Here is an 11,254-nt window from a genome sequence, read left to right as displayed (position 1 = left end):
GCCCGGCCCGCCGCCGCGTTCGCCCCCAGCGCGGCCCTGGCCCGGCCCCTGCCCGCCCCGCACGCGCCCCGCCCGCCGGCCGCGCGCCGCGCCCCCTGCCGGCCCGCCGCAGCCCCGCGCCGGGCAGGATGCGCGCGGCTCCTCCAGGGGGCGCTCGGCGCGGAGGGGGGCTCCTAATCGAGTTGGTGGGGGAGAGGGGGGTCACTGCGCCGCCAGACCCCTGTGCTGCGGGAGGCCAGGACCCCCGCAGTCCTCGCCTGCTCTTGGGGTAAGAGCAGACAGCGGGCTTCTCAATCTTAGATGTTCAGAACCAAACCTCAGGGATAGCCCCAGTTTCCTCTGTTGACCCACTGCCCATCTCAGCAATAATAACTTGCATTTCTCAAATATTCGTTAGGGGCCAGGCCCACCCTGAGTGCTCTACGGGGATCATCTCTGAGTTCGTCCTCTCAGGTACCCTACCAAAGAGAGACTACTATGTGATTTTACAGATGCGAACACTGAGGCTCAGTGAAGTTCGGTACCGTCTGAGGAAGTCTGTCCTGTACAACCTTGCAGTGATGGCGGAATCCCTCTCTGTCTTCCATCAGGGTCGCTGCCAGCCGCATCTGGCCGCCCAGCACTTGAAAAGTGGCTGTTGAGACTGGGAATCTGACTTCTCAATTTTTAGTTACTTTTAATTAGTTCAAATTTAAATAGCTATGTGTAGCTGTGGTATTGAACGGTCCAGGTCTAACGGTTTCAAAGGGATTAGGGTCAAAGGCAACATCAGAGCCAGGTCCTGGCTGACCTGGGAAACTGCCCCTTCCGTCACCCAGGAGGGTCCCGAGTGAATCCACCAGCCTTCTCTCTGTCTCCATCTCTGCGAGCACCTCTCATTTCTTTCCTGCCAAACAGCACAGCCTCTCTCCCCATTGATCTCCTCTATAACCCTCCCGATGACTCTTTTTACTTCTCTATTTTTATTGTTTATTTATTTATTCTTTGGCCATGCCACACAGCATGCGGGATCTTAGTTCCCCAGCTAGGGATGGAACCCCCCCAACCCCTGTACCCCTGCTCTGGAAAACACAGTCTTAAACACTGGACCGCCAGGGTAGTCACCCAAATCACTCTTTTTAAAACGTAAATCAGACCATGTCACTTCTTTCCTAAAACCTAGGGTTTCCCTTTGCACTCAAAACAATATCTAGATCCATCCATGCTGCTGCAAATGGCATTATATATGTGTGTGTATAACTGATAGGCTTCCTTGTTGGTGCTAGTGATAAAGAACCCGCCTGTCAACGCAGGAGACTTAAGAGACATGGGTTCGGCCCCTGGGTCGGGAAGATCCCCTGAAGAGGAAATGGCAACCCACTCCGGTATTCTTGCCTGAGAATCCCATGGACAGAGGATCCTGGTGGGCTACGGTCCATAGGGTCGCAAAGAGTCAGACATGACTAAAACGACTTAGCACACACACATAAGTATAACTGATTCACTTTGCTATACAGCAGAAACCAACACAACATTGTAAATCACACTCCGATAAAAATTTAAAAAACAAAAACAACATCTAAACTCCCGCCCTGGTTTCCAAGGCTGAGTATGACCTGCTCCTCCTGCCTATAACGCTGACCTCATCTCCTACTTTGCTCTCCATTGCTAAGTCACAGCCACCACAAGTCCTCTTTGCCATCACTCAAACATGCCAGACTCACACCTGCCACAGGGCCTTGGCACAGGCTGTTCCATCTGTCTGCAACATTGGTTCCCCTGAGCTGGTTCCTTGGGAGTAGTCAGTCTCAGCTCACTCATCACCTCACTGGCCATCCTATTGAAAGCAATTCCCCCTGTGTGCTCGAGTGCTAAGTTGCTCAATTGTGTCCAGCTCTTTGCAACTCCATGGACTGTAGCCCACAGGCTCCTCTGTCCATGGGATTCTCCAGGCAAGAATACTGGAGTGGGTTGCCATGCCCCCTTTCGGGGGATCTTCCCAAGCCAGGGATCGAATCTGCATCTCTTAAAGTCCCCTGCATTGACAGGCGGGTTCTTTACCACTAGGACCACCTAGGTAGCCCAGTTCCCCCTACCTAGCCTTTCTTTCTCACCACGAAAAAGATTTGTATCTACTCTTTGTTATGATTCTTCTCCTTGCTCAAGAATGAAAGCTCTATGAGGGTAAGGGTTTTTTTCTGGCTTGGTCAGTGCTCTAACTTCAGCACCAAGAATGCTACTTGACACACAGTAGGTGCTCAAAATATTAATAGATGTGATGAATGAATGACTAGGGTGGGGTCTTCAAACTGCAGAATCTTAGAACTCTGAAACCTCAGAAGCAGGGAATTCTGGAATCCCGGACCCAGAGAATCATCTCACTACAGAGTGGCTCCGCTCACAGCCTCCCTGGGTCCTCAGACACAGCACGGGGGCTGGAAAAAAAATCTACCCCACTCTTCTTGTTGTTCAGTCACTAGGTCGTGTTCTACTCTCTAGGACCCCATGGACTGCAGCACGCCAGGCTTCCCTGTCTTTCACTTTTCCAGAGCTTGCTCAAACTCATGTCCATTGAGTCGATGACACCATCCAACCATCTCACCCCTGTCACCCACTTCTCCTCCTGCCTTCTATCTTTCCCAACATCCGGGGCTTTTCCAGGAAGTCAGTTCGTTGCATTGGGTGGCCACTGTATTGGAGCTTCAGCCTCAGCATCAGTCCTTGCAGTGACTATTCAGGCTTTGTTTCCTCCGCATTGATTGACAGATGACAAAACTGAAACAGAGGCCAAGGAGGGGGTGGTGGGAGGACTCACTGGCAGATCAAGATGCCGGTCTAGGCAGCCCACCGGTGGCCCCTCAGAGGACAGTGCGGGGTGGGGGGCAAGCTGGGCTACCGGGTGGAGGTGGCAGTGAGAGCCTGCAAAGCGGTTCTCACACAAGCCACCCTCCTCCTCTTCCCCAGCGGCCAGCCTTGGTGGGGGTGGGGGGACAGCCGGGGCCTGAGCCCCAGATGTGGCCCAGTCAGCAGGCCCGTGGTGGCCCGCCGAGGAGGGTCAATGCCACGACAGTTCTGGGGCTGGGGGAGGGGGTGCCCAGGCCGGCGGGCGCCTCACAATGAGGTTTTGTCCCCCGGGGGCCGCTCTCGGAGCTGTTGCTCTTAGATATATAGAAATGGATTTTGCTGGAGGCCCCAGCTGTGTGTGCTGATCAGCGCTCCCCCCGCAGGGGCCCGACTGAGGGAGGGAGAGGGCCACACTGAGACGCCTATTCTTTTCCAGCTGATACACCCCAGAGGTTTTTCCCCCTCTGCAGCCTCCCTTAAGACAATTGTTATTCTCTGCTCTGCCCCCTCCCCCACCCGGGTCAGGCCCGCCCCGCGGACAAAGTAGACACCCGCCTACGCCGAGTGATTTTTTAAAATGAATTTATTTTAGGAGTTGCCCAGGACCGCCTGGAAAATCAGCTTCTTTACAAGCCTCCTCCATCCGCAGGTCTTCCTGCCACATCCCACGTGGTGCCCAAAAAGTCTACCGTTAGAAGGCGGTCCCCATCCGTGAAGGATGCCTTGCCCTAGCAGTGGGTGGGTGGAGCTATGCATATTTTGTCCCCAGCACCCAAGTCCTCAGGCTGGGCTGTTGGGTCTTGGCCTTGAAGATGCATGCAGTGGGATGGGGCTTCCTGTTCATCTCATGGGAGCTGGCCTCGCTCAGGGGGTTCTCGCCCTGCTGTCTCCCCTGACCCCACTAAACCACTGAGAGAGGGAGCAGTGGTCCCCTGGGATCTTCGTCTCTGCGCTGGGGGAGTAGGGTGGCTGAAAGGTCCCTGACTCCAGGGCTCAGTGAAGAGTCAAGGCTGCCACCCTCCAACTCCATAATGAAGGAGGTTGAGGCTGGTGAGGGAGCCCCAGAGAACCTTGCGTAAGCAGGACTTTGAGGGAACCCATCCGTGGAGAGGAGTCCCTGCCAGTACCCTCTCCTCACCACGCCACATGAGTGAGGGACCGAGATTTCTGTGCTGGCCCGGCAGACATAGCTGTCCCTGGGGCTGGCTCAGCCATTCTACAAGGCCTGTCCTCTGTACCCTCATCTCTGAGTCAACCCATTATTCCCACCTCATGGGGTAGGTAAAATAGCAGGGAGGTGATTGATAAATGCAGCTTTCTCTGACTCCAGGTCAGTTCCCAGAGCCCAGCGTTGGCCCTTGAGAGGGTGGTTGGGTCAGAAAGAGGCAGCCACTCAGCAGGCAACCCTGGGGAAAGGGAGGCAGGGACATGAGGGTTAATGAGTAACGGGCTGGAGGCTGGCCCAGAGAAGGGTGGAGCGCTGTGGACAGAACCCTCCCTACTGCAGCCTGCAGGACTCCGGGCCTCCTGTGGACTCACACAGCCCTTGGCACCTGCCCACTTTGCAGAGGAAGAGAGGAGGGCCCAAAGGGTGGTGAGCATGAACCCAGGGAGTCAGCAGGCGAGGAGTCCCTCGCGAGCAAGCAGGGTCACCTCTCTCCCGCTTCCCTCCCAGCTGAGATGGGACAGGCCATCCGGGTGGCCGAGTAGGGTCTGGGAGGCAAGGCGCTGCTCCAGTCCCTCCCCCATCACTCCTCAAGAGAGCCTCTCCCCGTTCCACACTCTGGCTGTGTGACCTCAGGCAAGTCACAGAACCTCTCTGATCCTCAGCTTTTGCTTCTGCTCCCCTGATAGAATAATTTGCAAACCAAATGAGACCACAAGGTGTGAAGAACCTCTGAAAACTATTAGGCGAGTGTGGAGGCCACATCCAGGGCTGGGAAGGCCTGGATTTTAGTCCTAGATCTGCCCCTGGGCCTGAGTGCCCTCGAGAAGGTTTCCACCTTTATGTAGCCTCAGTTTCCTCTGTTCAAAGAGGCCTGGGGAAAGACAGAACCACTCTGTCACCCTCCCCAACACCTCAGTCTGCACTCAGAGCTGGGAGGGTGGGCAGTGTCGGGAGGGGAAGGTCCAGGTCTGGTCAGACCTTGGCTGGGTCAGCGTTTGGGCGGCACTGGTGCAGGTCCCCTCGGACTGGCTGGAGAAACAGCGCCATCTGCTGTGTGGAGGAGGCAGACCTGGGCACCGGGCTTGCAGGAGGCCTGGCCGCCTGCCCACCCTGGCCTTGCAGCCGCTCCTCAGGCCTCACTGGCCTGGGCCAGGCTGGAAGGGGGTCCCTGGGCCTGACCAGGTCTTTTGCACCCTCCCTAGGGACGGTGGGCTAGGAGGTCTCCATGATGGTAGACCCCGAGTTCCCGTCTGAGTGCTGCCAAGACAGGCTTCCCTGGTGGCTCAGACAGTAAAGAACTTGCCTGCAATGTGGGAGACCCGGGTTTGATCCCTGGGTCAGGAAGATCCTCTGGAGAAGGGAATGGCTACCCACTTGCTTGGAGAATCCCATGGACAGGGGAGCCTGGCAGGCTACAGTCCATGGCATCACAGAGTCAGACATGACTGAGCGACTAGACACTTTCACAGGGAAGCCCTCAGCAAAGACTTCCAGTGGCCCCTGCATTCCAGTGCTACCCCGATCGGGAGTTTCAGTGCTCTCACCAACCAGCTACCTCCTACCCTTGGCTTCCAGCAGTCAGGGTCGGGGGAAGGGCAGGCATTGTCAGACCTGCCTGGTTCCCCATCCTCTCTGGTCTTGGGCCGTTTCCTTACCCTCTCTGGGTCCCAGACTCCTCAGGGGAAAGAAAGGGCCCTAATGAGGTCAGACAGATCCCCTGGCACATGTCTGACACAGGCAGGGCCCAACAAGGAGCTGCCCCCATTCAAACAGGGCTTCAAGGGTTTTCTGGTCTCTCACTGCAAGTCCAAGGGTGGTCCTGGACCAGGGCACTGACAGTGGTGACAGCTGACCTCGGTTGGCGGGTACTCTCCTGCCACTCTGCCACTGAGATCCACCCCCACCCAACCTGCGGGGAAGAGAGGTCACTCCAGGCAGCCAGTGTGCTTCTACATCCAGTTTATACACAGCTCTATACAATATACAGAAACCTTTATATACAGATATATTTATAGAATAAGCTATATTAATTTGTCTCTTTTTTACAGCAATATTAGTTTGGATCTTTCATACATTAGGTACAAAAAAAGTCATGGGAGGATGGCACGAACAGTGCATGAGTGTCTGTGGGGCCCAGCTCTCACTATGATTGCATATGGAGGTCGCCCAGGCCCCTGGGAGGACGGGCCGGTGCCGTCCAGGAGACCTTGTGCTGCGGGTCTGGGGGACAGAGTGGGGGTCGGTCTGAGCCGAGCTGGGCTGAGGGGGGTGGCTCAGACCCCCCCGAGTGTGGTGCGTGGAGGAAGGGAGACACACGCAGCAGGCCCATCCTCCAGGGGCGAGGTGGGGAGGGGTGGGCTGACCCGGGGGCGTCCAAGGCTGAGTCCGAGCCTGCCCCAGCCCCAAGCCTGCAACCCTGTGCGGCTGCAGCCTTGGGGGTGGGGAGCCTGTCCCTGATGGCTCAGTCCTGGGCATGGGTGGGCACCACGCCCCCTCAGAAGTCCCAGGCCCACCCTGGTGGAGGAGGAATTAAAAGGCCAGATGCCAAGCCCCCCTGCTATTGGCTAGGGTGCTAGTTGGAACTTTACTCTGATTTATGATTTGTCTTTTTTTTTTTTTTAAACTCTAAGAGCCACTGATTCCATCTTGCTTCTGTGCAGGGTGGGGGTAGGGGGGGGCAGTCAGCAGGGGCAGGAGATTGATGGTGGGTGAAGGAGACTGATGAGGGTGGGAGTCACAGAGGGTAAGGGAGGCCCAGCTCCCAGGTCTCTGTCCCCACGTGGCAGGGTGGGCAGGGGTCCCAGATACCAGTGATCGTGAGATGGGGGTCTTGGTGAGGGAAGCCCTAGGCGACCCAGGGAGGCCGTGGGTGGGCCCAGAGTAGGGGGGACCATGCCTCCGAGGAGATGAAGGCACAAGCAGGCGGTCAACACCTCGGCACATGCCTGTCTTCCAAACCAGGGGTTGGAGTGGCCGGCGAGACGAGAGGGATGATGTGTCAGAAGCTAAGCTCGTCCTGTGGCCCCTGCTGCATGGCGCCTCTCGTGTTCGCTGCCTGTTGTTTCGGCAGGCCAGGGTGGGGGGCAGCAGGCAGGGCGGGGAGGGTGGGGAGGGCGCCCCAGCCACCCCTGACCCTGTCCTCAGGGACGGCGCACACTCATGCACATGCACACACACGCCCCCACCCCAGCATGCACCACCCCCCTGCTGGGCCTCCAGGGATAGGCAGGGTCTCCACCCCATCCCCCATGCTTCCCCAACCTAGCAGGGAAGGAGCCCCTCCAGTGGAGGCTGTGCAGGCCTCAGGCTAAGCCCCTGGCCCTCCCAGGTCTCTAGCCAGGTCCCACAATACCCTACTCTTGGCCCCACTTCCTGACAACAGGACATGGCAGGTGGGAGAGGAGAGAGCCCAGCTCCCAGGAGAGAGCCCAGGGCGAGGGGCAAGGAGTGGGAGCTGCGGGGAGCGGAGGCTTGTTTGGTTTCAGATCCCAGGGCCTGGGGTGCCGAGGCCTGGGGGAGGTGATTAAAAGGGGTGGGGGGTTGGTGGGGCCTTCCTTCTGCCCAGGGCACTGGCTCTGCAGCCAGGGCTTGTCATACCTGTGCCCTCCACCCTTTGAGTGGCCAGGATCCTGGGGGTAGAAGGCAGACCAGGAAGGAACGGGCAGGTGGGGCAGGCAGGCCTGGGTACCCGGGACCCATCAACAGAGGGATCACCATGAGGGACATCAAGCAGAGATGGATGGGCCACCTCCAGGCCCCATGGCTGCCTTAGGCCCTGTGGAGGCTGGCCCCTGCCTGCTTAAAAAGGGGCAGCTGAACACGTGATTGCAAGGGCGAGGGGGGCTTGTAAGCCCAGGACACATCCTGAGCCCAGCCCAGCAGCTTCTGTAAACATACACGGCACTGCGGTCCACCTTGCGGGGGGTGGTTTACCCCCATGGGGCTGGCCAGCAGGCACCAGATCTCAGGGTGGCCAGGGCAGATGCCAGCCTGGACCACAGATGAGAATATGTGGGGAGGGGGCCGCTCTCCATCTCAGCCCTGGGAGAGCAGCCAGAGGGCAGTGATGGGGAGTCAGCATACTCATGGCCTGTCCCAGAATAGGGGGTGCCAGGATGCCCCTGTTGGAGGGCAGTCAGGCTGGGAGGGCAGAGTGCGGCCCTGGCCCCCGCTTTGGCAGGCTGTCCCTGCAGCCTCCTCCCTGCTCCACGGCCCTCCCTGTCATTCCCTATCTGGAGGGCCCAGATCCCAGCTGCCTTGGCTCTGGGGGGGTCCTAAGCTGAGGTAGGGAGGCGGACCCCCCAGCTCAGCAGCAGTGCTCAACGCCTGAGGCGACACTGGCCTGGGAGGGGCCTCTCCCCAAAGCTGCCCGGCCCGAGAGGCAGCCACCAGGAGCCCGAAGGAGCCACCTGCTCTGCCCGGGCCACGGTCGGTAGCCACTCCTGGGTGCTGCTAGCGTGCCGAGATGACCAGGTCATCCTGCTTGGTGGGGCTGGCCCCACGGCCAGCCGGGGTAGAAGTCCGGACCTTGTCCACTGCCAGGCACTCCTGGCTGCTGAGGCCCGTGGGAGTCAGGTCCATGAGCTCGCCCGAGGAGCTGAGTGGGAAGGAGGGTGACAGCGAGATGCCCGAGGAGGGGTCGGCTGAGCCAGCGAAGAGCCGTGGGGGCTTGGGCACCAGATTGGGCTCGAACTGGGCTCGGAGCAGGATCTCCTGCTGGCTGGGGGACTTGGGGCCCTCCGCGTAGTCGCTGGTGGGGCTCTCCGGCACCACCATGCAGTAGAGGTCCTGGAAGGAACTGCTCTTGCTGTCCAAGTTGAAGAGGCTGTCGATGAACTCGGCGAACTCCAGCACCTGCGGGCTGGGTGAGTCCCCCAGGCGCCCCTCCTGCAGCGCCAGCTCTCCGCTGCGGGGGGCTGCCCCTCCGCCCCCTTCCTCCGGCTCCTCATTGGCCGCCGCGCTGGGGGGCCGCTCGGGGGTGACGCCCCCACTGCCCAGGGCGGCCTCCAGGGGCTGCGTGTCCTGCGAGTGCTTGGACAGGCTGTCGGCTGCCAGCAGCTCGGTGCGCGAACTCAGGGATGGGTTCTCCTCGGGGATGGCCGGGTCGATGTAGAAGAGGTGGCCCTCGTCGCGCTCCAGCACGGCGTGGAGGCTAGGCGAGCCGCGGATGCTGCGGAAGCCGGAGGAACGGCGCGAGTCGAAGCTGTACAGAGACTCCGTGTCCGACAGACTCTCCATGGTGGCCAGCGGCGCCCGCCGCGCCTGCAGCTCAGCTGCCAGCCGCTCCTGGGTAGACAGCAGCAGCAGCTCTACCGGGTCCTGGCGGGCAGCTGAGGCCGCGGCCACTGGGGAGAGCAGCCGCCCCTCGGAGAAGCCCTCCAGGCTCATCTCAGATTGGGACTTGCTCCTGCAGGGGGGTGCAGGGAAGGGTGAGACTCAGAGGGGCGGGGAGACCCACCCCCAGCTCCTCTGGCTGGAGGGAACTTGGGGAGGGGAGGAGGGGAAGGTAGTTGAACGGTCTGGGGACAGGGAACCCTCATTTTTAAAACCAGCTCAGGAGACCCCAAGATAGAAGACAGGAGGGTGGATGCAGGGCCGAGCAGGGCAGCGGTGGTGGTGGAGGGGCACTGGTACCGGTCTCATTGTGCCGACCAGGAGACTGAGGCCCAGAGAGACTGGCTGCCGCGGGGCCCTGGAGGCAGAGGTGAAGGAGAGGGAAGGAAGGAGGGAAGGCAGGGAGGGAGGCGGCACAGCTGAGAGCCGCATCCACCGGGTCCAGCGCCCTCCGAGCCAGCACCCAGAGGGGGTCCCTTCCGAGCTGCTGTCACTTCCTTCCTCACCCTGGGGTCCCTCCTACCTCTCCCAGGGGGTGTAGCCCTTTGCTGGATGGGGCCCTGGAGCCCCGGGCTCCGCACACCGGCCTGCAGGGAGTGACTGAAGGACCAGGGATGGGGAGGCAGCGGCTACTGTGGCTGCACAGACACTGGCTCCCGCATCTGGTCAGCAGCAGGGACAGAGGTCCAGGTGTGCCCACCAAGGGCCGGGAAGCCGCCAGCACCCTTCTCAACAGCCTTGGAGCCAGATATGTCACCTGGACCCAGGACCTGGGAAGGAAGGGTCCCAGAGAGGAAGGAGGAGCCCCATCCGCCTCAAGAGCTACTGCCTCAGAGCCCCCAAAGAGTGTGCATGAAAGCGGGGTGTGTGTGCACACCTCTGTTTCTGTGTGCAGCATGCATACCAGGCAGTTGCATATCAGCCGGTCCAGGTATCTGAGTGGCTGGGTCTGGGCATAGTGCATCCCTCATTTACATGCATGGCTGCCTGTGCAAGTGTAGCCCTGTGTACATAGAAGTGTGTTGGCTGTCTTGATGTGTCCTGTATGTAAGTCTGTCTGTATGCAGCTTTGTACACTCAGAGCTACTATCTGTGAACACAAGTATATACAAATGTAAGTTTTAATACATGATGCAAAGAGCAGACTCACTGAAAAAGACCCTGATGCTGGGAAAGATCGAAGGCAGGAGGAGAAGGGGACGACAGAAGATGAGATGGTGGGATGGCATCACTGACTCAATGGACATGAGTTTGAGCAAACTCCAGGAGGTGGGAAAGGACAGGGAAGTCTGGCATGCTCCAGTCCAGGGAGTCACAAAGAGTCGGACACGACTGAGTGACTGAACAACAACAAATGTGTGTGTTTCTGTGTAAGTGCACGGGTGTCCACCTGTTTGGGTCTAAATGGCCAATGAGTGAATCTGTGTTTGTGACCAGGGGTGAATGCATCCCTAGACACCCACTGGCTCATGTGGGCTTCAGTGGTGGCAGGCTGAGGGGCAGTAGGGGGCAGAGCAGGAGCGACCCCAAACAGGGGGCAATCCTTCCTATGCACACGGACAGAGCTGTGTGAACATACGAGGGCCCAGGGTGTGTATACAAAGGTCCACAAGCATTCACGCTCTGAAGGCACACTTGGGGCCTCTGCACGCACTCTCTGGGGTGGGGGACAGCACTGACCTGATGCTGCTGTTTCGGTGGTCTGCAGCGGGCAGCTCCAGGGCCAGGCCAGCAGGCACGGGTGGCCCCGTGGGCAGCGGCTGCTGCTGGAAGATGAGCTCGGGGGTTAGGTCCACCTCTGTGGGGCTCACCATGACCTTTGCAGCGGACAGCAGGGCAGTCTTCCCCTTGTTGTAGTTCTCCAGCACCTGGGGATGGGACGGAGAAGCCGGCAGTGGCTGAGGGGTGACAATCACGTGTGGACGCAGG

At 59.4% G+C, this 11,254-nt stretch overlaps 1 protein-coding gene across 3 annotated transcripts in view; it reads right to left on the bottom strand.

Annotated features, from left to right (window-relative positions):
* Positions 1–5,933: 5,933 nt before the first annotated feature.
* Positions 5,934–11,254, bottom strand: part of DAGLA (diacylglycerol lipase alpha) — a 66,456-nt gene continuing 61,135 nt past the window's right edge. For 2 of the 3 annotated variants that reach the window (XM_005226931.5, XM_005226930.5), the window contains exons 19-20: positions 11,006–11,193; positions 5,934–9,398 (exon numbers count right to left, since the gene is read on the bottom strand). In XM_005226931.5, the coding sequence (XP_005226988.1) occupies positions 8,444–9,398; positions 11,006–11,193 (1,143 nt within the window). In that variant the 3' untranslated portion in view covers positions 5,934–8,443. The remainder of the gene's footprint in view (positions 9,399–11,005; positions 11,194–11,254) is intronic. The other variant, NM_001192583.3, reaches the window with a different exon arrangement.

The sequence above is a fragment of the Bos taurus genome, chromosome 29, assembly GCF_002263795.3.
Source record: "Bos taurus isolate L1 Dominette 01449 registration number 42190680 breed Hereford chromosome 29, ARS-UCD2.0, whole genome shotgun sequence".
Classification (NCBI taxonomy): domain Eukaryota; kingdom Metazoa; phylum Chordata; class Mammalia; order Artiodactyla; family Bovidae; genus Bos; species Bos taurus.
The sequence above is the reverse complement of the archived record's forward strand: the minus strand, read 5'-3'. Positions and strand labels throughout refer to the sequence as shown.